The sequence below is a fragment of the Seriola lalandi genome, unplaced genomic scaffold, assembly GCF_002814215.2.
Source record: "Seriola lalandi dorsalis isolate HSWRI2012SDOR001 ecotype SW California unplaced genomic scaffold, Sedor1 jcf7180002054412, whole genome shotgun sequence".
Taxonomy (NCBI): domain Eukaryota; kingdom Metazoa; phylum Chordata; class Actinopteri; order Carangiformes; family Carangidae; genus Seriola; species Seriola lalandi.
In genome coordinates, this window is record NW_019524965.1 from 1,411,372 (window position 1) to 1,436,424 (window position 25,053).

Sequence of the window (25,053 nt, forward strand, 5' to 3'; positions counted from 1 at the left end):
AACATTGTTCAATCCGGTTTGAACAAACACGTCGCTCCCGAGAGACACAAACTGGTGTTATTCTTTTCCTCCGCATAGCCCTCCCACTGTTTACGTGCCACTTGTGCAAATAAATGGTGCTTCAACATCTGTTAAGCTGTAGTGTCTCAACAGAGCGGTAGATGGGCAGGCACTTGTCAGGCACACAAATGTGCCAAGTGTGCAATGTTTTCTGTGAGAGTAATTTGCTCTTTTTTTTTTTTTTTTTCTCCAACTGTTTGTGTTTTCCACGCCTGTACAATGTGCTGGAACGGCGACAGGATTCACCCACACACACATTTGTTCCTTATAAGGCTGATGGCTTCATATTACAACCAAAAGCAAATTAATCCTGTAAACATTATCTCTGTCCAATTCTAGGACGCTCTTGTGTACGCTTATCACAGCTGTGCTCCACAGAGCTATGGGTGAGCTCCTATTTGTGAAAGGTGCTTGAGAAAAGTGATTATGTGCCCCGTAGAATTGCAGATGGATTAATAGACTCCTAGTTGTCTCTCAGTAGATATTCCCCTGCTGTGTTATGACTCAGTATTGTGCGGTTCGTCACTGAGGATGCTGAAATAGAATTAGCCTTGATTTGTGAACATGTAAGTGTAGCTGTCTTTATCCTCTACAGTCTTTTGTTTTTCACTATTCACTATTTCGTAACTATGAAGGTGTTTTTTTCTGTTCCACGCTGACTCACAGGGCAGCGACAGTGAATATGAGATGGACCAGAGTCGGCAGAAGACCCACTCCTTCGTCAACCACTACATCAGCGACCCCACCTACTACAACTCCTGGCGGAGGCAGCAGAAGGGCGTCTCTCGTCCACCAGCGTACGGCTACTCCCAGCCCGAGCCCCTGGTGGAACAGGAGTCGCGGCCACACCCCCCACCCGTGCCCCCTCTGCCCCCTCTCCTCCCCCAGAGTGCCCCGTCCCCACAGCCGCAGTGCCAGGGCCAGGGCACCCTGTTCAGGCCTAAGGGAAGCCGGACTCCCACCCCCTCCCTGCTGTCCTCTGAACCCCCCAGCCAGCACGGCACCCTCTACCGGCCCCCCAGCAGTCTGGGCTGTGCCGCTCAGGCACCTACCGCGGGCTTCTCCTCTTTTGTTTGACACGCAGCTCTCCTTCCAATAACAACAGGACCCTGAGGACGAGTCTTTGATTTTGTTGTTGTTGGTTTATTTGTAATTCGCTTTTTTTTCTTTCTTTTCTGTCTTTTCTTTCTTTTCTTTCTTTTCTTTTTTTTCTTTTTTCTTTTTTCTTTTTTCTTGACTCTTAACAACTTAACAACAACTCTGTCTTACTGACAGAGTTGTTGCTCAATATTAAGCATTGCAGGCATCTTGAATAGCGCTTTCTCCTCTGTGAAGAGTGTGTGTGTATGATTGTGTGTAGCACGTATGGTTGGTTAGTCCATGTGATATGTATTTCATGAAAAGACAATCATTTGAGAGTTTTTATGCGTTGCTTAAGTAAATTTATTTGAAGGTTCAACCACGTAAACAAGGGATAAACAGAACCCAAGGTTCTGAAAAAAAAATCCTTGTTTTAAAACACTGTATTATTGTTTAATATGAGAGCTTTATGGAAAAACAACCACCTTGGAACCATATAGAGTATGGACCACTTGGCTTGCTGAGACTGGACAATGGAAAAACCCACTCTGATGGAGAAATATGCTGTTTGACGAAAGGACAAACTAGTGAGAAATTGACTCTGACTTGGAGAGAGACGCTAATGGTCTCTGTGGCCATTGGCTGCCTTTGACTTTCTCACTCTGCCTAATCATTGTTGGAACTGCATTATATGTTTACTATATGTACTTGTCTTATATTGTTTACCAGATATTTATATCAATCAGCTTCAAGCTCAACATTTTCAGAACATCACTAGTGACAATGTTATGAATCACATTAAAGCATTGTGGCACCTTTATAGTAGTCTGGGGAATGTGTTGATTGTGTGCTGGTACTCATGTCAGTAGATACACAGACATCGACAACGTTGATCATTGGTGCATTGGGTTGCTTTTATGTTAATCACAGACAGAGGACCAAAAGCACAAATCTTCCTCTTCTTCACATGAGATTATCTAATCACAACCACATCAGACATAATGCTTTTAATAGCTGTCAATGAAGAACAAGAATAACTCGCTTTGATCGAGTTACTAAGACATAAAGAACATTAATAAAAGTTTGATGACATAGCAAAGTAGATCTATACAGGTCTAAACCATGGTGTTGATTTTCACAACAGTGACCAAACTGAAAGCTCTAATTTTGAAAAAAAAAAAAAAAAAAAATTGAATGCAACATTTTTTAAGGAATGTGTTTCTGTGACATTACTGGAATGGCAGTATGAAACTGCTCACTCACAGAGAGTAAACTTTCAAAGTAACAGCTCATGTCTTTTGCAATCTCAGTTTGTTCACGAGACGGAAGAAGCGGTCAGCTTCATTGTGTATATGTTTATTTAAAAAGCTTTATTTAAGGATGGAAAACAACGATAACAACACATGTATTGTGCGTGACATCCACCACCAAGGACTGTGTTGTGACATGATTTGTGTTCAGCGTGTTACAGTGTAACATGGCGTTGATAATGATGACTGAAAATGTGTTTTATGCTCACAGTACACACGTATACATGTGTCATGATGAGATGGCTCCTACAACAACACCTTTGAATATGCTGGGTCTTGAACGGGACATTGCTGTGCTGGGGTTGGACCCATAGTGTATAAACTTAGACAGTTGGTCCACAAATATCATCTGTCAAATTTCCAGTGTGAACATAACTGTATACATCATGAAGGAAATAATATGGACCTATTCATGGTAGCTCTCTAAAATAAAATATTCTATTTTGTAATGGGTTTTTCTTTATGCCTCATCTTAATATTTTAGAATTTAACAGGATACTATACAGACAGATAATGTTGGCAATTGAGGTTGTCACATATGAGAAGATTGGTAAAGCTTTGAATTTCTGACCCTGCAGACAACTATTTTACACAGACAGCTCTAAGTAGACCTTTTTGCATAGTCTGGAAGACAAAGTGATTATAGGTGACACTCGATCCTACAGTGCAGAAATGACCTGATTCTCTCAGCCACAACAGAGACATAATTGGAATGCATAAGAGCATGAGTTACAGGGAAGAATTTGAAGAAGAACCTGATCCGGTGCAAGCACGCTGAAAAGCTGAGGGGAGGGTTGGAGAGTGCGCCCGGGTAATCTCCTTATTTCAGGCCGGAAAACATTGATCTTAAGAAAGGCAAAGGGGGGAAGAAACAGAGGGATCAGGCTGGAAGGTTTTAAGGGAGAAGAAAAAGTCAAGTCAAGGGTACAGATAGTTTGTGTTGGAACATATTTATTCAAAAACTAACAGAACAAAAGACGTTATTAAATTCACAAAAGTGGCTGGATCGTCGTGTGGATAATTTATCATTAGGCAAATGCCATCCTTTTTTATTGAGTCACATTACAACGATGTGGAAAGTCTGACTTAAAGTATTCCCCAACACAAAGTCGAGAATTGCTGTAGCTCATGTTCACTTTACAGCCTAACAACAACAGAAACTAAAGCTTGGTTTTAAAAACTAAATATAACATATTGCTTTGTGATATATTAAATAATTCTATTTTGTAACTCAAAATTATGGTAATTCTTCACACTCAACTCTACCATGACTATTTTCACCTTCTGCCAATTCACTGCAGGGAGTCACACAGAGTAATCTTCTGTTCACACGCACACACACGCACACACACACACACACACACACACACACACACACACACACACACACACACACGCACACACACACAGACGTGGCTTCACATCAAGAAATCTGTTACATTTTTACATTTCAGTTCAGTCAGTTTCCTCATGGGACCGACTTATACAGAATGTGTCCTAATTCTGACTGTGCTTGTTAGAGAGCGTCAGAGCACATTTGCAACACAGCTAACTCATCTTGACTGGTGACTACAAAATTAGGACAAAATCACAATGTGTGATACAGATTGGAATTGGAAGTTACAGCTTTTAGAAAGTTCTGATGAACGAAGACTTTGCTCAAAATGTCTGTTTTTATCACTTCACTCACAGACACAGTGGCGTCCCATACACCTGTCAATATATGCAGTCTGTTCAGGCATCTTGATAAAAAGGTCAGACAGTCATAGTCCTAGTTTTTGTGAGCATGGTCAAAGCCCTGGAATGGGTTCTACATTAGGTATCTCCACTGTCCACTGCAAGACAGCGTGGTGATATTTTTATGCTCAACCAATCAGGGCTGCTTGGATCTAGTATTTGTCCTTGGCTGCTGGCAAACAAACTGCCATGCACAAATAGGCTAAAAGGTTATAGGGTGACGCCTGACTTTATTTGACACCCACTGCAGTGAAATAACAAAATCATAAGATTGATATTATACCAGACACATTTGAGCAGGCCTCCAATCCACTCCAGCTTCCCTTCTTCCACTGAGGATGGAAAGGCAGAAATTGTCACATCACACAACTCCTCTTGTGGATCTGCTGGCACCACAGCAATAGCCACGCAAAAGAGATAAGCAAAAGTGCTGCCAAAAGTCCAAAATGAAAGTTCTGGGAGGTTAAAGGGATCCAATGTCCAATCTGGGAGAAACCTCGACGTCTGACCCTCTAAGCCGTACTGTAAGCAGATGGAGAAATCAGAGGGACAAAGGCCAGAGAGCTTGGGATTTTCCTAAATGTCGGAAATGCCACAAATGAGAAAGAACTTTGACGAAAAATTCAAGAGCATCAAGTATAGAGACAAAACAAAGCTGAGACGCCACTGCATGAACACCCTCCTCTGATGCTCCACTGAACAGAGCTGTCAAACCTGCCAAAGCTAAAACAGCAAGAGACTGTTGTGGTATTGCTCCAGCAGCGGCACCTATAACTGAGCATCAGTGAGCGAGAAGAAAAAATAAGGAGCCAACTAGGATTTTACATGACTTTAAGGGAAATCAGCCACACTTTGTTAAAGAAAGTTGAGATTTTGTTCGTTCGCACCCCCGCTGACTTTGTGTTGTTTTTTTTCCTCTTGACTGTTTGCTAAGAAGTTTACCTTTACATTATGCATAATTTTCAGCTTTCTTGTGATAAAGAACACAGTGAGCACTGAACGCATGAAATGTGTTGTGTTCACTCAGCACAGCAGGATCAGGGCCAGGAGAACAATCTGACCAGCTGCATGTGAATGCAGGTTTTACAGTAATCAGGTTATTGCAGTGTTTGGAAATGCGCTCTCAGATTTCCTGTCTCAATCAGATTTCATTGACCAAGTCATTTTCTGCAGAAAGGTTACGAGCAGTACAACTGATACTTTTAGGGCGTGGGTATGACGAGAAAAAAAAAGTAACATAATATTTGAATGCAGCTTGAGCCTGGACAAAAGGCCACTGCAGTCAAACTCTCACCATAAAGATCCCTGTTCTCCCATCAGCTGGTGGGACAGACTATGCTGGGAACATAGCCAAAGGCAGGAAATAGCTCTTGAATGTGTGTGATGGACATGCTGCTTCTGACATTATGAAATGAGAGATTTTCAAAAAAAAAAGCATGGACATATCGTCTGTAAAAGACAAAAGCGAATAGTCATTCTCTCCAGCTACTGAAGGACAGTGACTTTTGCCCTTTGATAATTATCAGCCAATTCACACATTCCTTTCTTTTGAGCTCAGGATGAACTCGTGCAGCCTTGGGGGCGTACCTTGGCTGCTTCCCACTCATTTCCATTGCAAAAGGTACAAGTGACCAGCCGCTGACAGGGCAACAGGTCGGCCTGGAATACACAAGGTCAAACAAATGGTTCAGTCACTCAATTAAGTCTTCAGTTCATCGCAAAGTGTGAAAGAGCTTTCGGACATCTTTCTCTAAAGTTGACTTCATTTGACTACAATTTGTAGGTTGTGACTTTTAAAAGGGTGAGAAGCCAAAAGGGGACAATGAACTTACCTTGAAGCTATATTTAAACATTCACTTTAATCCTGCTGAAAATAAGCTGCTCCTGTATAATTATGATATCCTGATATAATTGTCTGTGGCTCTTTTGGAGAGTTTTGCAAGCGAACAGTGGTTAAAGGTGTAGAAAATTAACTATCTGATCTACTTATTAGCCTTGTTCGTTTGTGCAATCTATTCTCTATGTAAGATTATAGTGAGGCGTTTCCCCTTAGGTAGAAGGAAAGCATGACACTGTGTTTTGCAATATAGATACAGGCCGATATTATGGTGCTGAGACTGGTTTAGCACAACACATTCTGTCCATATGGTTTCATTTTTATATTTTTAATATTGATATAAAATCTACTGGAAATGGTGGTATTCACGTTATCAGAATGGTTTAGTTTCCTGGTTTCTTCTCATTAGTGTACATGACACTGACCCCGCCTTCCTCAGTGAAGGAAATGATATTGAGCCAGTGTGAGCGGCCGCACGCTGGCAGCCTGTATCTTTAAGGGGCCATGTAGAGAAGGCGTGTTCACGCACACTACCGAGGCAGGAGGCATTGTAGTGAGTTATTGCACTTCAGAGCAGCAGCATCTGAGGATGCGGTGACAGCCATAATAATATTTTTACAAAAAGAAGAGAGACGCGTTTGTCTGGCTGCGGTGTTTGGAGTCGCGAGTGTCGATCCGGGCGTTTTACATCTTTCTTTTGATGAACGCAGCCTCATTGTCAAGCTGCTGGGGGGCCTAAGTGGTGCACCACCCGGCTTTTATGAATGGGATGCTCGGTAAGCGTGTGCGTTTTTATGTTTGTGCTTGCACTTAAACTATATCACTATATCAAATGTACCTTTTACATTTTTTTTTTTGCATGCAGCTCAAATAGACCTGTATGTATTGAACAGGCCAGCTTTATTCAGTGGTTCAGTGGAGCGCACCGTGTAGCAAGGCAGCTGACGCTTTTGTGGTCAGCTACTTATTGTTCTCTGTGCTATTGACCCACCCAGAATCACAGCTTTATTGTAATATGATAGAACCAGCAGCCAGAGGTAAACACCAGTGCTGTTAAATGGAAAGAATTTGCTTTTTTTTTTTTTTTTAAACATTTCCTCGTGGAGGCAATTATTGTCTCAGGGAATCGAGATATTTTCTACAGCCCCTTTGAAACAATATGAATTTATTGGTGTTATTATCTTTATTTGCTTTGTGTCTTAAGCTGCAGTGTCACTTATTTTTAACTGATCACTTTTCTCCAAAGGAAAACTGTTTCATAGGCCTCACTCGGGCCAAAACTGTGTTTGATGACGTATTGAGTGAATGTGTTGTAAATGTGAAAATGCATGTTTTTGCAATACTGATACCTTGAAAGATATGTTTAAACTTACTCAATACTGAGTCAGCAACAGAGGAACTAAATAGAACTGGTAAACTTTGAATTTATGCTTGTTATTGATTTCATAGGATAAGATGACTAAACAAAAAAGCCCCACATTACAAACTTTCAGCCCCAACATGCAGTGCACACCTGGGTTATTTTGTTCAGTTCACCACCCACGTATCCCCTGGGCCTGCTGGCTTGGCAATCCTGTTCAGCTTGCTTGGCATGGGTGTCACAATGGCATCTGATGAGCTCATTGACAGGAATAATAAGGTGATGAGCCTCAGGTCTGTAGGCCATCACTCCATCACCGCCATACTGATAAGTACTCCTCTGCAGTTGTTTGAGGAGATAATGTTATCGGGGGGGGTTCTGCTTGTGAGGTATTCTTCGTTTTCAAAAGGTTTAAATATGACATTTGGCCTGTGTTATCCAAAACATGCAGAGGGTTCTTCTGTGAGACATTCAGTGATGGATTTAGGTTGATGGCACAGCAAACAAGCAAACCTCATCGCCAAGATTTATGTGTCATAGGATTAGCCTGTTTACTTTTTCCCAGAAGTGCCCCTGAAATGCCTCGCTGAGCCAGCGACACATTTTTAACCAGCCTGCACAAGTTCTGCTCCTTCTACTTCCCTCTGTTTCTTAAATTACAAAGCATCTAATTGCCTGCAGGAGACATATGGTTAGTGCCTGAAGGTGAAAGTTATTCATCCTCCGTGTGGTGTTGGACACTGTGCCAAGCTCTGTGTTACTGGGCACAGTGCAGTGTACAGACAGCATTTCCTGGCTCAAAGCCCAGGAAACACAGCCTGCTGCAGAATTTTTTTTTACCAAAGTTGAACAAGTTTGTGCACCTTACTTTCATTTTTGAAGATGATCCACATCCCTTTTGTGGTGTTGCTGAAGTGCAATTTTTAATGTGTTATTTGTGGCCAGTGGGTGTATAGTCTTGCACCCATGTTTGAACATGTCTGCAGTTTGTGTGCTCATTAGAGGCAATGTGTGTGTCCTGTCCAGCCCCTTCACATTCCAGGAAATACCAATATAAACTGCTTTTTTTGTTGTTGTTGTTTTTTTTTCCCTCCTGGAATGCCTACGAGCATGGTGATAGTGAACTGCTGGGTTATTATAGACAACATGACAGGTTTTTTGAATGATGTGCAGTTTGAGGAACATGTTAGGTTGTTGTCATCGGCCTCGGTCACTAAACCACAGGTCTGCAAATGATGCACATAAATCCCAGCTAAGTGTAATTCTTACTAGTTGTTAAACTTTTTTTATTCACTTAGTTTCGATTGTTTGACATAGTTGCCACTGCCACTTTTTATGACCTTGTTGTTGTCCCATCCTTAAACTCTAACAGCGTCTCATGTGTCAGTGTGTGAACGCTGTGTTTGTTCCTGTGTCTTTTGTTTGGAGGCATTGTTTTCTGTTCTTATCCAACATGCTGCATTGTGACCCAGCACGCTGGGGTTGGTACTAAAAGTCGTAGGAAGTGTTCATTCTCTTTTTCCATCCTGTTTCCTTGCCACCAGTTGTAAATATTCTATAGACTTGATAAAGTTGAATAGACAATTACAGGTGCTTATTATTTTGAATAGCACAAATGTTAGAGATTTTTCAGAGTTTAAGAAGTCGGTCTTTATTTTCATCTTGGATATTTTTTGGCTATTTCATTTGTATTAATATTAAATTCTTAAAGAGACCTAATGCAGGTAAATCATCCAATTAAGAGTGACACCGTAGTTTGCCACTCTGTGGAGAAAAATTTCCCACACAAAGGTTGAGTGGTTTCTGATGTTTTTCAGAAAAGTGAAATCTTTGACGTAAATCGACCTCCAGTATAGCTGCTTCTTTGGCTTCCCTCCAGCCTGTGCATTTTGCTGCTTTTTTATGCTCTTCTGACTCTATAATTATGGCACTCTCGCACTTTAAAGCAAGATTCTCTGGATCCCATAATTTCCCTGCATTCTTTCCATCGAGGGGCACAGGTTTCCACTCGAGTGTTTTTCAGAATGTAAGCTCACTCTTCTTCTGCAGCCCTGAAGAGACACCTGGCCAGTCTGCGTCAGTCTGTCCTGGGTGACGGTACGGACATCTGGGCCTGAGGCCAGAGCTGTCATCAGCTGTGACTCAGCCACACGCGATGGAGAATATCCGGTCGTGTTTAGCTTCTAAAATAATTAAATTAACTTCATCCTGCTCCATGTGCCGTTGCATTTGGAGCTGTTGTTGAACATACAGTCCCAGCACTGGCCCGAACCCCTGTTAGGTTATTAAAAACTGAGTGTTGATGGAGATATGAGCTGTGTTTGTTTGGTTAGCCCATCAGTAATACAGTATGATGGAGGACAGCCTTGTTTACATTATGACTGGTCAGGAAGGGCAGGAAGAGTAGATTTCCGGAGAGATGGGAGGGCTTACCGTCTCATTTTCTCCCTGCCCTTCCTGTGGACGAAGACCCCACCCCCCGAGCCCCCCACCCCCAACATGTTTCTCCATGAATTGGCAGCTATGTATATTAAATCTGCTCTTTTGGAAAACAGTAGGCTAAGCGTTGAGTTTAGGTCACTGATGTCGGTCACTTATGTCACTGGTAATTAGTCATATTCCTGTAATTCTGCGTGCATGTGCCATTTTAAAAGCACCCAGATGTCTTTGTGGAGACGGGGATGATTATTCATGACCCGGAGCTTGTTGCTGAGTTTTCATGATGACCAGCTGGGTGAGAATGGAAAAAGCTCAGAAGGTTTTTAGCCATGTCTCATTCCAGAAAACATTCAGAAATAATGTTAAGTGGTTATTTCTGGCATGTTGTCTGCTTGATATCGCCAGTGACCATTTTTCCTCTCTGCTCATTCTCTCAGATTATGTTTAGACCCTCTAATCCCCACCGGCCCCCCCCCCACCTTCCATGTTTACTTAGATGCATTGCCCAGTGCACAGATGACGGTGATGTTGAGCCATGCTGGCTGCGATTTCAGAAGCATGCTTTTTATAATTTTTATTCTGATGAGAGGCGATAACCGGCCAGGAATGGACAGTATTGTTAACGTATAAAAAGGCATTGTAGATCCACGAAAACAATGTTTATAAGTCTTGTTGAACCCACAGAATTGTTTTCGTTCTTGAACGTGATGTAATGGAGTATGGCATTCTTGTCTGCCCTCCGCTGTTTGTGCCTGTAATGAAAGCTGTCGGTTTCATAAAAGCAGAGAACAGAGAGGGAGATGGAGAGAGAGAGAGAGATGGAGTGTTGTCTCTGGAGGCTATGTTGGCTGTAAATGTAAAAAAGACAAGTCATCTCCTTTCTGGTGTCAGAGGTCAGCTGGTACACGTCAAGCTGACTCGCTGCAGGCCCTGTTCTCTGCCAGGAACCCTGTCATTGGCTGTTGGGGCTCTGCTCTGTCCTGGTCATCTTCTGTCTATCACTTCTTTTCACTGGCTCGCCTGACCTGCTTGTGTAACTAAAAAGGACCTTTACTGTTGTAGTATTGATGATCGTGACGATGCTTTCAAGTTTGAAGTTTTGCTCCATTAACGCAGCGACCGTTCCCCACTGACTGTATAACATTAACAGTCTGTTTAGTTGTGTAATCATTTAGCAGTTTGCTGCTGAGTGCTATTTTTAAACACCGCTGAGTTTTGTAAGTTTATTCTTCCAGTCAAAGCTGCTTACCTCAAATATTCCACTTACTGATCTAAGGATAGCAACAGATTTAGCACTCACCGATATCAGTGGTGCCAATTCAAAAACCCACAGGCACTTTTATTAGCAGGAAAGCTCTAAAGATCTGTTGTACTTTGATCCTTAGTGAGCAAAATGTCCTGCTGGGTTGAGTGTGACATTAGCTTAACCGACCGCCTCACACCAGCTTGCCAGGTAAAAACACTGATATGTGATTTCTTTTTTTTTTCTTGATGTTTGTGTTTTAGAAATGCACACACAGGCTTTTGACTTCTTCATGGTTTTCATTGATTAAGGATAAACTGTCTTTCATTTTGTTTTTTGGAAAATGTGTCTCCAAGTTCATGATTTCTTGATTTGAGTATATAGTTATCTTTTGATTTGATCTGTCAGTTATTGTCTCAATTAATTGATTAGGTGTTTTGTGTATAAAATTTCAGAAAATAATGAAAACCGGCCCTTCAACTGTCTTGTTTTGTCTGACCAACAGCCCCAAAATACCATTTAAAAATGGTATAAAGCAGCAGATCCACTGGATGCCCATTATTAGTGTAGTGGCCAGTTAAACTTCCATCAATCAACTGATCATTGCAGCTCTGCCTGTCAAAGTGTAATAAAATAGTTGGTCACAAAACAACAAGCCAGCATGCCCAGGCCAAGGTTGGCTCTGAACAGGCGGCGGTCAGCCACTGCCGGCAGAATCTGTGACCATGCCCAATGTTTCCCCATCATTTTGAGCATTTCACAGTAAGAGAGTTTGGATTTTGGATTTGCTTTGCTCTTTAGACTGCTCTCGGGCTGTATTTGAACTGCATGGCGGAGAATGCCATGGCAAATGGGTAGTGTGGCAGGAGGGCACTTGAGATACCCTTTAGGTCAACGACTTGCTCTGAATCCATAACCCCACAAGCAAATGGCATGCTCATTCAAAGGGGCCCCAAATGGGCCGTTTCTGGCTTTCTTTAATGTAAGCTTTTAGGGGCTTTATTTGTAAATTCTCATTAGATCAGTATGTTTTCTCATTGCCGCATTTATCTCAGAGGGCAGCATCAGCTTGATGTATGTTGTTCCCTGTCTGTGTGATTGAGAGATAATGTGATTTCCACCGTTTGTCCTAGGGCTGCTCCTTCCTAAATGGGATATTCAGGCCTGCTAACTGAGTTGCATGGCAGATACCTATCTACTAGAAGCCATTTGTCTGCTTAATTACTGGAACATGTGTGTGTGTGTGTGTGTGTCTGTCTGTTGGCCTATTACTGAACAGCGGTATACCTCTTACTGGTGGTGGAATGGAATCAGGTTTGCTAAAGGTATGATCGTCAGACTAATTTTCAGTGTTAAACCAGCAGTTTTAGCCCCTGTTCTTCACACAGATTTGGATGCATGAGGCCTCCCCACCCCCTAATGCCATTTCACCCTCAGGTCATTCAGTTGTCCATCCAGGTCACTGGCTTCAAATGAGGCAGACAGACAGCCCCCACCACCACCACAGCAGCAGCAGCAGGCACCCTGTCCCAGACAGTAGAATACACTCTGGACGAATTAAGCACAAAGAAGGTGCATCAATACTCAATTAGGGAAATGGACCATTAGTCATGTTTGAGAGGAGCGTGTGTGTGTGTGTGTGTGTGTGTGTGTGTGTGTGTGTGTGTGTGTGTGTGTCTGCGAGTGATCTCTTTGTATTACTTTTGACAAGCCTAGTGTGAGAGTATTGACAAGAAGTGAAAAGTTAACGTTCGTCCTAACCACAAATTATCTAAGAGGTCAATACTTCTCTTTGGTGTTGATCAGAAGTTTTTGTCATGCAAGTAAATTCACAGTCTTCAAACTTGTGTGTGTGTGAGCTGAGCTGTAAAACATTAATGGATGCATGTTAATTATATTAATGATTTCTGAGTCATAGCTTAAGCTTGCAGCCACTGTTTGTTCACTTCCTCTGATGTAGCATCTGTCTACATTGTTGAGAAATGACTGCAGCATTTCCTTTTGAGACACCAAATTCCTCCCAGGTGAACAAACTGAGCTTATTGTCTGATTTATATTACTGCATTTTTGTTTTTTCACTCGTTCAGTTAGAGCCCTTTTCTATTTGCTTCCTTCCTGTGTTATTTCTGTGCTTTTCCCTCAGAAGAATTGGGTGTGTATTTTCCTCCCACAAAGTATAGCAGCTATAACCATATGATATTTAAGCAGATTTAGAACCCTCCATAGACCCAGCCTAGGTATTTAAATTGATAATTGAGTTGTGTGATCCATAAACAGAGCTAGCATTACATTCCCACAGCAGATATGCGTTTGAGGGAACGGGGTGGAATATCATTTACACAAACGGATGCAAAAAGAGGAGAGATGTGAAGCAGCATTGCCTACAATTTGGAAATGGTCCCAGTGTGCTCAAGTTTATCTCAGTACGTGTGTGTGCATGCTTGCATGCATGCATGCTCTGATGCTTTTTACTCAGCAGCTGCCACATCCACAGGAAGACCGGTCAGTCATCCTTAAAAGCTCTATATCATACGAGGGCTTGACAGTCTGTGGGTCAGAGATGTGTGCTGTGTGTGTTAGTTTTAAGAAGCTTGTAAACGGTTTCCAATTTCCCAGTCAAATTGAAATTGTACAGATGTGCCTCGTTTGCCTGTTTTGTCTGTTTCTGTCCCACATTCTGTGTCTCTAGCAGCCAAAACCCCGAGTGTTGTGAAAGTCTGTTTATAAAGTCAAACCCCCCCCTGCTGTGACCCCGGAGTTCCCACGCTAACTGCTGCCTTCTAAGGCCCTTTCCCACTTTTTCATTCACGTGTACACCCACACGTGCATGCACGCACACACAAAGATACACAAAGCTATAAATACAGCTGGGCTGTGAATCAGGTTTGATGTAACTGTGGAACTGTGCTGCTGCAGAGTTTCCGGGGTCTGGTTTAGATTCAGCTGATGAAGAACAGTGGGCCTGGCAGCCTGAAATGAATTCCTGCATCCATGTCCCTGCAATGGGCACCATTGAGCTTTTCAACTTGATCCTGGCCTGGGGGGGGTGGGATGAGATGAAGGAGCGGGAGGCAGGCTTTTACCATCTGTCCTTGTTTCATCTGCTGGTTGTTTTTCCCTGTCTGTTTATGCCACCCAGAAGCAACTACTCAGAAAAAAAATTGTTTTTTGGCTGAGTGTGAATTATTTCCTCCTGAAAAAAAGGAATCAGAACATGCAGCTTCAATAATAAACATGTTTCTGTGAAAAAAAGGGGGCTTGTTTGTGTGTTTTGGCACAAAACCATTTGAGGTTTATGGAAAGTTTTCACATAGTGTGTCAGCCTCAGTCAGAAATGCTGCAGTTTTACACACATATGCTTCTCTTTCTATAGATAGCTTTATTTCCTGGTCTACAGCACTGGAGCATGTATATATTTTTTTACTTTTCCATTCTGACCAATAAAAAAATACCCACAACATGGACGGAGTGAGTGAGTGAAAACATGACTAGATTAAAAGGGCGCATTGTCTGAGCTGTACATTGACACAGACGGAGGCCATGTGTTGCATGCTCGCCTGAAGCCTTCTACGGCCCGTGAACAGGAAACACTGTTGCTTGCTTGCAGGAGGGTGTTTCTATGGAAACCGAAGCAGGTGAAGGCATTAACAGGAAGTGGAGTGTAGAGGCTCAGCTGGCAAAGACGCGCGGTAGAGACAGAATAACGAGGTCAACGCACTAAAGAGCCTGCCACATTAAACAAAAGAACTCGCCCAATGGTGCTTCTACCAAAAACAACTGACTTAAATATCTTTTTGAAGCCTTGCCTGTAAGAAATCCCAAAGTAAAGGTTAAGTCGCAGACTGTTTTGATGATCTTCCTGTGTTAAGATGAGTAAACAGAAAAGAGGCACAGCGCAAAGCCAGAGAGACGCACACTTGAGACGGCAAGGTAAGCATTTTCTTCAGGCCTGCTTACGTGCAACCGTGGAGATTTTCCACCCCACAAGTCAGAGGTGCATGTGTTTTTGATGTCTGTCTGGAGTAACTGCTTGCGCTTCATTTTTGCAGACCACCATGGCAGTGTTCTGTTTTTTCATGTGTATTTTATAATGTTGGGATGGATCGCTAATGAGACACCCTGCTCCTGTCCTCCAGTGGAGCATCTGAAGAAAGCAGCAGCAGCGGCTAGCTGGCAGCCCGCAGTGAGGTTTCCTCTGTATGGGCTCCACGTTTCAATAATGCAAAAACATGTTTTCTATCAGCTGTCAGTCACAAACCTCTGGGGGCTTTAACACCGGTTTCTGAGGAAAAAGATGGCCAGGGAATATTTTGTCATTTCTTCAGTTGAAATTCCATTTACATGTCTCTGACTAGAAGATAAGTTTTCGGTCTGATAATCTGTGCTGTGCAATCAAAGTTGAGCTTTGCATCAGAAAATGTCAGGCGAAGCTCAGCTCTCCAGATCATGTTGGTCTGTGGTTGGTGTTTTTGCTCTCCATTCTAATGCTGTTTTAAAGCAGAATCCTGTGGTTCTCCACATCTTTTTTTTTTTTTTTTTTTTTTTTTTTTTTTTTTCTTCCCCAGATCATCTTAGAGGTCATCACACAGAGATTTTTGAAGAGTGATGCTTATCATTATGCAGTTGCATAATTGATAGCTTCAGTCCTTGTAATTACTGGATGAGTTGAAATTCCTAGAATTGTTTTTATTTACATGACAGCCAAATGAGAATATTCTGCACAACATGATGTGAAAGCTGCACAATAAATAGACTACAGGTTTCTTTTATTTGCTTCATGGTGCAGTTGATTCCAGCCGTTTGACACCAGTAAATGTGATTTGAAGTACCTACTGCTTGAAGTTTTTTAATGTCTGTGCTATTTTTACTTGTCTTTTTTTAATTCAAAGTTATGTTTTTTTATTTAATAAGAGTGCATCATTCTGAATATGTTCTGTGTAATTTATTGTTTTTATTTTATTTTTTTTCAGGTTCCCAGGCTAATTGGATTTAAAGAGCATCAATATCCATCCCAAGGTCTCTAACAAGCATCACATTTGAGAACTGGAAGCTCTTTTCGTAGTCTGACTGAATCTCTTCTACCTCTTTGTGCAAAATAAAACAACCTAATCAGCCACCATGCCAATCTTGAAACAGCTGGTGTCTGGCTCCTCCCAGACCAAGCGCCGCTCACGCATGGATCTGACCAGGGAGATGATCAGTGCCCCGCTAGGTGACTTTCGCCACACTATGCATGTCGGTCGCAGCGGTGATGCTTTTGGAGACACCTCCTTCCTCAGCACCCGCTCAGGTGAACCTCCCCCAGAGACCACATCCTTCCCCCGCTCTCCCCGGCCTGGCCTCCTGTCTCGTACCTTTAGAAGCAGCAAACGCTCGCAGTCTGTCACCAGAGTGGATCAACAGAGAGACAATGCCCTGGCAGTCGCAGGTGGGTCACCCACCTACGTGAAGAGCGCCATGTCTCTGCCGTTTCTCAATGATGAAGACAGAGGGGACAGTATGGTGGCAAAGAGTCTGTCCTCGAGCCCCTTCAAGCAGCACGGGGAGTTGGATGGGACGGGTGCCGCTGCGGCCCCTCACTTCTTGGAGCTGGAGGAGCGAAGTTTCGGTGAGCTGACTGAGCTTCCAGAGAGTTCCCATCACTATGGAGGTGGAATGAAGCACGCTGTGTCAGTAATGTCTTTCCATGTCGACCTGGGACCCTCCATGCTGGGTGACATCCTGGGGGTGATGGAAAAGGAGGATGACGACCTTGGCTACGAGGAGGGCAAGAGCAGCGAGGGCCGTGCCTCGCCCCCCCTCAGCACCCACGGTGAGGAGGAGGAGGATAGTATGGAGAAGGGAAAAGATGAGGATGCAGAGGAGCAGATGGAGGCGGCAGAAGAAGAAGAAGGAGAAGGAGAAGAAGGGGCAGAACTGCAGCAAGAGCCCTCTATGCACCCAGCTAGCTCTATTGATCTGGGGCCAGAGAATGGGGGGCCCTACACCCCAGAGTACACTCCTGAGATACGGCCCAAACACTTGCAGCATCTAGACAGCTGCTCCATGTCCAGCTCTGGCTCTGCTGCTCTGGATGAGAAACCAAACAGTCAGACCTATGCAGGAGATACAGACAGCGCCACCTTCAGTGCCCCCCCAGAGGAGGAGAGCAACTTCTCCTCTTTCTTGGAGGATGAAGATGATGAGATCCGTGTATGAGATTCCAAAGCCTTCAAAAAAAAAAAGAAAAGAAAAAGAAAAGACAGAAAGTAGGACAGAGCTCTGGAAGGGGTTTATGTGAAACAAGCAAGTCCTTTGACAGTGTGGATTTGCACTTGAAGACACTGTAGTCTGGTACTGTGGGAATGGGATTGTGAAGAAGACGGAGGACTCTTACTTTGTAGGTCTGCAAAGAGACTGTGACTCCATCTGTCAGAGAGCCTCACCCTCCGCTCTCTGTTTGTCTGTCAATCCATCTCTCCCTTTTTGAACAGTGAGGGAGCTGACATGGAAGAGCAGCCACTTTTTGAATATGGAACATTCCAGAAGTGCGCAGGGAGGACGGGTTAGAAAGGAACTTTTGTAGGGGAAAAACACTTTCCATAACTAAAGCTCAGTTCACGCTCTCTCTCTCTCTCTCTCTCCTCTCTCTCTCTCTCTCTCTCTCCTCTTCTCTTTTCTCACTTGATGTGTCACATGTGCTTTTTTCATTTGCTTTGCCTCCCTCTTGTTGTTGTGCTCTCTCTGTCTGGCTGTGGGACATCATGAGGCCTGAGCTGAACAGAAGGTCTCTGTCACCACAGGATCACTGGTGGGTATCTTGTCACAATAAAGGGGGCTGTGTTTTGTCACTGGAGTGTGAAGTCCTGCCTTGAGCCTCCTTTATCTGAAAATATTATCCTGACGTACCATAAAGTACCGTAGATAGTCAGAGTTTTCTTCCTCTATGTAACTCAGGGTCCTTGTGACGCTGCACAAAGGCTGCCATTTCCTGCTGTAAAGCTGGACCACAAAGCCCAAACCAAAATTCTCTTCTGTTTTTAATTCACTGTGAGCGCCACACAGGCTAAATTAGAGAAAACAGGGCTATAAAGCTAATGGAGATACACTGGCCTGCATTAACTATAAAGAATGGTGTTACTACATACAGGAAGCTGGAGGTGTGAGGAGTGTTGTGTGGCACACTGTTTTGTCTATGAACAGATTCTTTATTTCACCCTAAAGGCTTTTTTTTTCTTTTTTTTTTTTTTTGTTCAAATGGATTTCCGTGAACTGACATGAATTGGCTAGCTTCCTTCTACTAATCCGTCATTGCAAATTGAAACTGAAAAGAGTTTGATAACCACTTCCTTCCTTGTTTTTTTTCTTTCATACGTCTGAGCAACTGCAGTGGTGCAAGTGAACTGTGTAAAAGATGTTGATCCTTTTTAAGGGGATACCTTTTTATGTATCGAACAGTTTCCACCACTACTTTAGGGTTTAGGGTATGTATGGTTGAAAATGAGTGCACCACCAGGCACAATTAAACCACACACTACTTCTGTTTTGGTGTTTAATACTGGTTGTTTTTATCCCTTGGAAAGAAAAATATCTTTGCTATATTTGTGTTTATGTCTGTTTGAAGAGTGGATGAAAAAAGAAGACACAGCCAGCAATAGATGTAAGAGCATTTAGAAAAAGATTGCTATTTTTATGCAAGTTGCATAGTCATTGCAGCTTGACAGTATCTCTTGCATCATTAAAAGCTGTGACCAGAAGTATTGAGGCTCAGTTGCGCTGATTGATTTCACTGCCTTAAATGAAACTGACATGTGCCAAAATCGTAATTTTCGAGCCAAAAAAAAAAAAAAAAAGATTTCAGTTGTGAAGCTCACTTTTGGGGAAGAACCCGCACACATCTTTCCGTCGCTTCCTTTCTCGGTAATCTCTGTTGAATTTAAGTGAAGATTGAGTTCAGCTTGCAGGTTAAAAAGAATCAAATGAAAACAAGTAGTGTTTTTAAGATGTCATATCATGCGGTGGGGAAAAGACTGAATTTGCATAACTGGATATTTATATTTCCAATCGCTCAGACACTACATAATATATTCAGGTAATTTCCAGGGTTAATTTTGTGCGAATGGGGAGTTGTCTGTGTTGCGTTGTTCTGTATAATGTATATTATGCCTTACCGTTGTCTTCTTTACTGTATATTTACAGCCTTTTTTTCTGTATTATCCAAAATAACCTATATTTTTCAATAAAAGAAAGCCTGAACATCTTTACTGCTGCATATTTCATTACCTTTTTTTTTTTTTTTTTTTTTTTTTTTTAGTCCCAGTTCATCAGAGGATAATGCAGCAGAAGTGCTTCTCAATCAGCAGCATTAACAAAGGAATTCCTTGAATCCCTTCTCCGTTTCCTGCCACTATTCTCTGGCTCTCCCAGAAGAGGAAGGAAGGAAGCAATTGAGGCCTTAGTTGGACAAGTCTCTTAAGTATTAACTATACAAGCTGAAAGTGGTGTGATGACTCATGAGTAAATGTGTGTGCGTGTGTGACAGAAAGGTAACGCTTACTTTCAAAGCTCCTGTTTGAAACCCCCACGGAGCAGCTCTATATTCTCATCAGTGCGGTTATGAGAGGGGTGAAAGATGGATGGATTTAGGAAGGAAGGTTAATCATTCTATAGAGCTGCATTGATAAACAGTGATGACAGGTAATTCCTCGCCCCCTGATTGGACGATGGATGAGTCTGGCAGCCACGTAAGAACAAGATCCTACTCATCATCATGGACTCAGAATTGTTCTGTCACTTTTGATTTTTTACACCCCACGCCTGAGCTCTTCTCACACACACACACACACACACACACACACACACACACACACACACACACACACACACACACACACTCTCTCTGGTGAACGGCCCTCATGCCTCGGTCAAAGTTCAGTGCACTCTGTTTTGTTAACACTCGCTGCAGACAGTCCAAGGTCTCACCCCTGTATTCCTCCACGGTACAAACTGCACGCTGAGAACACAGCTCCATTTCTCTTTTGGTATTTTTTTTCTCCTTTTTTTTTTTTTTCTCAATTCAATCTTTCATCTCTACTTAAGGGGATGCTTTATCTCCTTCCACTTTCAGTTTTTCACAGTCACATTATACCAGCGTCCAATCTGCTGGAGGGCTAGGAAAAGTCATTATTCTTAGACTTGTGGTAGAAACAGGCCATTTGTATTGATTGCTGTGGTCAATACGAACCAGCAGTGCTATTGATCCCTCCTTTCTCTGTCTGTATAAAGTCATTACTCTCCTCAGATATACTTTTTTTGTTGTTCTTTGTTGTTTCTTGGAGAAGGAAAGACTAAATCTTCACGAGTCACCACTTTTGCATTTGTTTCAAAAAAAGTCTTGTTGTTAATCGCTCTTTGGAACTGAATTATATATCATTCCCTGGTGCTGCTGCCTGGTTGGGGCAAATCACTTTGTTTAAGGCTTGGTATCTACTGCCATCTAGTGGCCGTGTAATGTTCACGTCTGGTGATGGGTGTGTCAGCGTACTGGCTCACTTGATGTTGAGATCTTGAATTGGATCTTTTTTATACATCACATTTCTTGATGAGTTTATTTTTATTTCATTCATGTCTCAGTGTTGGACACGCATATAGAGCTTGATTCGCACCTGCGCCCCTAAAAAAAAAAAAGAAATCTCCAACTCATCACCAAGACTGTCATAAGACATTTTATTGGGTGATTTGTAGTAGGAGGCAGGATGTGAACACAAGTGCTGAAGTTGTCACACACATTTGAACTTGACACTGGAGACAGGCTGATTTGTTCAGGAGGCTCAGTTCACCTCTCCCCCCTTCCTATAGAAACTCATTGTAATCTGAGTCTGCCCCGCAGCTGTTTCTCCCTCTCCAACACCCTGGTCGTAGTTTCTCATCTGCTTCAGAGGCTGTCAAATGTCATTTCCCTTTGGTTTCCAACTCACATTTAAAAAAAAAAAAAAAAAAAAAGAAAACTTACTCGAGTCACCAATGGGAGGCGCTCATTGCCTTTAGGTTTATTATGTCAGGAGCCCCTTCCTGGACCCACAACCTTTTCCACCAAATTCCATCAGCAGACTTGCAGCTCTTCCAGGAGGCCGACGGCATGCTGAAATCTGGAAAGTATTAAACAACCTGCTGGTGGAGGGGCTGGGGAAGGGAAGGTCGGGGGGGCGGATGAAGGAGAGAGAGAAGGGGGAAGTTAAAAAATGGGGGATGGGGGAAAAAAAGAAACAGAATACAAAATTGTTCATGTACCGCCCTTTGCCTTGCTCTGTTCCCTGTCCCCTCCCACACACACACACACACACACACACAAACACACACACACACCCTCAAAAAAAAAAGAAATCCAGACCACTCCCCAAGCAGCCCCAGCATTTTTCTTTTATGTTGGCAGCAGTAGTTTGCGAGTCCTTTTTTTTTTTTTTTTTTTTTTTTTTTTAATGGGTCATAAACAAACAGCCGTTTCTGCTGTGTAGTTCTGCACTGTGGAGGAGAGTTGGGGGAGTGAGTGTGTGTGTGTGTGTGTGTGTATGAGAGAGTGTGGAGTTGTTTGCTGGCAGAGAACTAGAAGGCGAGTGCCATGGTTCGAAAAGCCCCAACTGTGTGTTTGTGGCTGGAAGCTAAAATGAAAAAACTGGATGCCTTCCAGACATCCTTTCCCATGCTTTGATACACATATCTCTGACCAAATGTGTGCACAGTGTCTGGGAGGGCATACTGTACCCCAGTGAGAAGGCCCGCCCATAAAAGATGTATAGAATCTTAAGTGTGCCAAGTTAAGCTTTCATGCAAGCAAAAAAGAAATTCCTCTTCCAAGGGAATAAGCTCTGTCCTCACTGATAAGTGTCGGTGCAAAATTCAGAATTGTCAATACTCTTTTCTTCTGCTCTGTTCTGTTCTGCAAAGTTGTGCAGAAATAAAGTTTGACTGTATGTCAAGTGAATTAATGATCATTACTGTATATTTGTCAGTCAAGACATTCCTCCTCGGCTCTCTTCATTGATTAAATCTCAACACTTATTGCCACAGAAATTTGTCTTTGCCTTTTCAAATTCTCCATGTCTGCCTTAAGTCCAGTCTGCCAAGTAACCAAACAAATTGTAAGACAGTCAAACTAACAAATGTTATCCTTAGGAAACATTTTTTTTCTCCCTTTGTGTTCTCAAAGATATAGGCCGCACTACGGATATTGGTGCTAACAGGAGCGGCGAACATAAACATTCCAGTACCCACTGTTGACCTCTTGACCTCTAAACCTTGGAATAGCAGGGCCGGCACCAGGAGACCACACACACACACACACACACACACGTGGTGGGGGGAGGAGCAGGGAGTTTCTCCGGTGTCCTCGCTTTAAAGACCTTCAGATGCCTGCACTGGAGACTGTGAAAAATTAGCCCATCCTCTAAAACATCATTGCAGTCTTCCCGCTCAGGGATTGTTGCAGGTATGTCAGAATGTGGCTCTCTCAGATGGAAAAGTTATTCGAAGGGAAAGCACAGCTCCTGTCTCTCGTTCTCCCCCTGTCGCCGTGCAACGAGCAGTTTCCTTTATAAATCTGGAGATTGTGTCATAAGCTCTTTGGGCAGAACTCAAACCTTCAGTGTTAAAATGTTGTTTTTCCATCTTGCAGAGCCACAATTGCTAAATCAACCTTCAACCCAGCAGCAGAGACTATGTATCCAACAAAGTTTTATTGTTCTCTGTGCTATAAATGAACAAACAAACAGCTGGAACAATATTTCAAAAGTTTTGATGTTTTTTCTTTTGTTTTGTTTCAAAGTTATGATTTCAAAACTTAGTTGGACAATCATATCAACTTCCACCATGATTCTTTTTGCTGTACTGTGTTTTGCAACCAGCATGTAGCGCTAAAATCTGAACATGGAGAGCTCATTTTTGCCATACGCACAGAAACAATGATTCATCCCCTCATTTTCCATTCTTTCCTTCTGTCTGAGCAGTGCCGTGCTAACCTTGTCTCACTCTGCTGACGAGGAGATCGGTTCCTGCAGCCATGTGTGTCCCCAGGAGGTCTGGCCTGGCCTGCACTCAGCCATGACCACATAGGATGGGGCTGGGGGCTCTGCTGCTCTCTACCCCCTCAACTCTGCCAGAGGCTGCTTCCCTTCCAAGGCCTGCCCACGGCTGGCTGACGCTGAAGGAAGGAGAGCGCTCCTTATACCTCCACGCATGCTGAACTCCTCCGTACTCCCACATTAGGGGTCGCTGTCAAATGTAAAGCTCCACACATGAACTTTTGGTAAGTTGTGGATAAAAATAAAGTATGTTTTTAAAAAACAAAATCCTTAAAATTAAAATGAATGGGTTTGAATCTACTCGACTGTCACTCATTGGTGGGAACAGTCAATTTATGAGTGAACCCAGGATTGATAAAAAGAGGCTTTAGATGTTGATCACACATTGAGGCCACATCCTTGCCAACATAGACTTGGCGCCATCCCAAGAGGAGGCTGTATGTCCATACAATACCTTCCTTGTTTTGTAGACACTGCATGCCCACTGTGGAGCGAAATACTCTAAAGCTGACCAGGAAGTGGGGGTCACAAAGGGTCACCTCCCATAGGCCAGCCTTAAACTTTGACCTTCGAGTCCTTATTCAACTTAATCTTCCCTCTCTCCTGACATAATGAGTAATACCAAGACCACTCATTCACTGCATGGGCTGAAGGGAAGCTGAAGGTCAATCTCAGAGTTTGATGCCTTCAAATATTTAGAGCGATGATTATCTGGAAATAAGTGCCTCTTTTTGTCCAACATATTTCTTTCATTTAGCAACGCTTCTCTTCAGCAAAGTCATTTTTTAATATGTATCAACCTTGCATGTGCAAATTCATTTTTCGGAACGTTTCCGTGTTATTCCAAAACTAATTTCAACTTTTCACTTCCTCAGCTGTACTTTAAATTAAAGTGTACTTTGGCAGATATTAGTTTTGAAGTTTAAAGGTTACAAGCAAGTGCCAGAAAGTATACTTAGTAATGCATCTTAGTAGCTATGACATCACCTCAAAATACTTTTGAAGTCGCAGCTATACTGAAGGATGTTTAACATGTTGCTCATTCACTTCTTACTTCATACTTGGTTGGGTGGGATGAAGGGCTGTGTTCAAGCCTCTGCATTCCTCACTGAGCTTTATAAAACACACAGTGTCCTCTGTTCATGGTTCACAAACCTCAGTGATTTTATAGTGCACCCACTAATATCAGCAGTGGCCGAGCCAATCAGACAGACTTTCCATTACAGTCTATCACCTTCCTGTTTTCATGTGACTTTATGCGCAAGCCCCATTTCACTAGCGGAAAAAACTGCAACAGCTTAAAGGCTCATTCACCCCCCCCCCCAAAAAAAAATCTCAACAGCATCATAAATCAGGGCGTGTCCAGAGATAGACAACAACACTACAGGGTGAAGAATCCCAGAGCTCCATGTGGAGAGATGACTTTAAAACACACTGTGCTGGGTGTTGGTTCTCGATTTAACGACTCTGTCATCCAGTTTGTGCTCCCCTCCCTCTGGCCATGGTTCCCTCAGGGCTGAGCTGGAGAGGAGTGGGGGAAAAGTCCGGCCGATGCTGGCTCTCTTTATCATCCTACCAGCCAGGCTCTGACTCGCCTCCTCCTCTTCTTTCTCCTCCTCCTCCTCCCCCGAGTTTACACAGCCAATCAGAGCCAGAAGACGATAAACAGATGCACTGTCTATGCTTGTGCTTTTGCTTGTGCATGTGTCGGGTTGGGTTGAGTCGTATTTATTTTATTTCCTCAGATTATTCAGTTATTGAATCAGGCTGGATTTACATTTCACTTTAATAATAAAGCAATTCAACACTTTAGTTCATGACTTTAAAAAACAGCCAAGCGTATTGACTGAGGAAGGGGATGATGTACAAAATTCAGCACATACAGTGTATGTAAACTGCAAATGATCTTGCACATATTAAATTCACCCATA

The 25,053-nt window shown here is 42.8% G+C and overlaps 2 protein-coding genes across 4 annotated transcripts in view; both read left to right on the top strand.

The window, feature by feature from the left end:
* Positions 1-2,899, top strand: part of sdk2a (sidekick cell adhesion molecule 2a) — a 37,031-nt gene extending 34,132 nt beyond the window's left edge. For both annotated transcript variants that reach the window (XM_087175089.1, XM_023410084.2), the window contains exon 44: positions 727-2,899. In XM_087175089.1, the coding sequence (XP_087031215.1) occupies positions 727-1,137 (411 nt within the window). In that variant the 3' untranslated portion in view covers positions 1,138-2,899. The remainder of the gene's footprint in view (positions 1-726) is intronic.
* A 3,640-nt stretch (positions 2,900-6,539) lies between these two features.
* On the top strand, positions 6,540-19,309 carry cdc42ep4a (CDC42 effector protein (Rho GTPase binding) 4a). Of its 2 annotated transcripts, none has more exons than XM_023410008.2 (2): positions 6,540-6,800; positions 16,037-19,309. In XM_023410008.2, exon 2 carries the CDS (start codon positions 16,185-16,187, stop codon positions 17,262-17,264), a length of 1,080 nt encoding a protein of 359 aa, XP_023265776.1. In that variant the 5' UTR covers positions 6,540-6,800; positions 16,037-16,184; the 3' UTR covers positions 17,265-19,309. The 2 variants fall into 2 exon arrangements, with proteins under 2 accessions (XP_023265776.1, XP_087031216.1); XM_087175090.1 differs by lacking the exon at positions 6,540-6,800 and adding an exon at positions 14,754-14,996.
* The last annotated feature ends 5,744 nt before the right edge of the window (positions 19,310-25,053 follow it).

Coding starts and splice junctions, on each gene's coding strand:
- cdc42ep4a (XM_023410008.2), top strand. CDS start 16,185: ATGCCAATCTTGAAACAGCTGGTGTCTGGCTCCTCCCAGACCAAGCGC.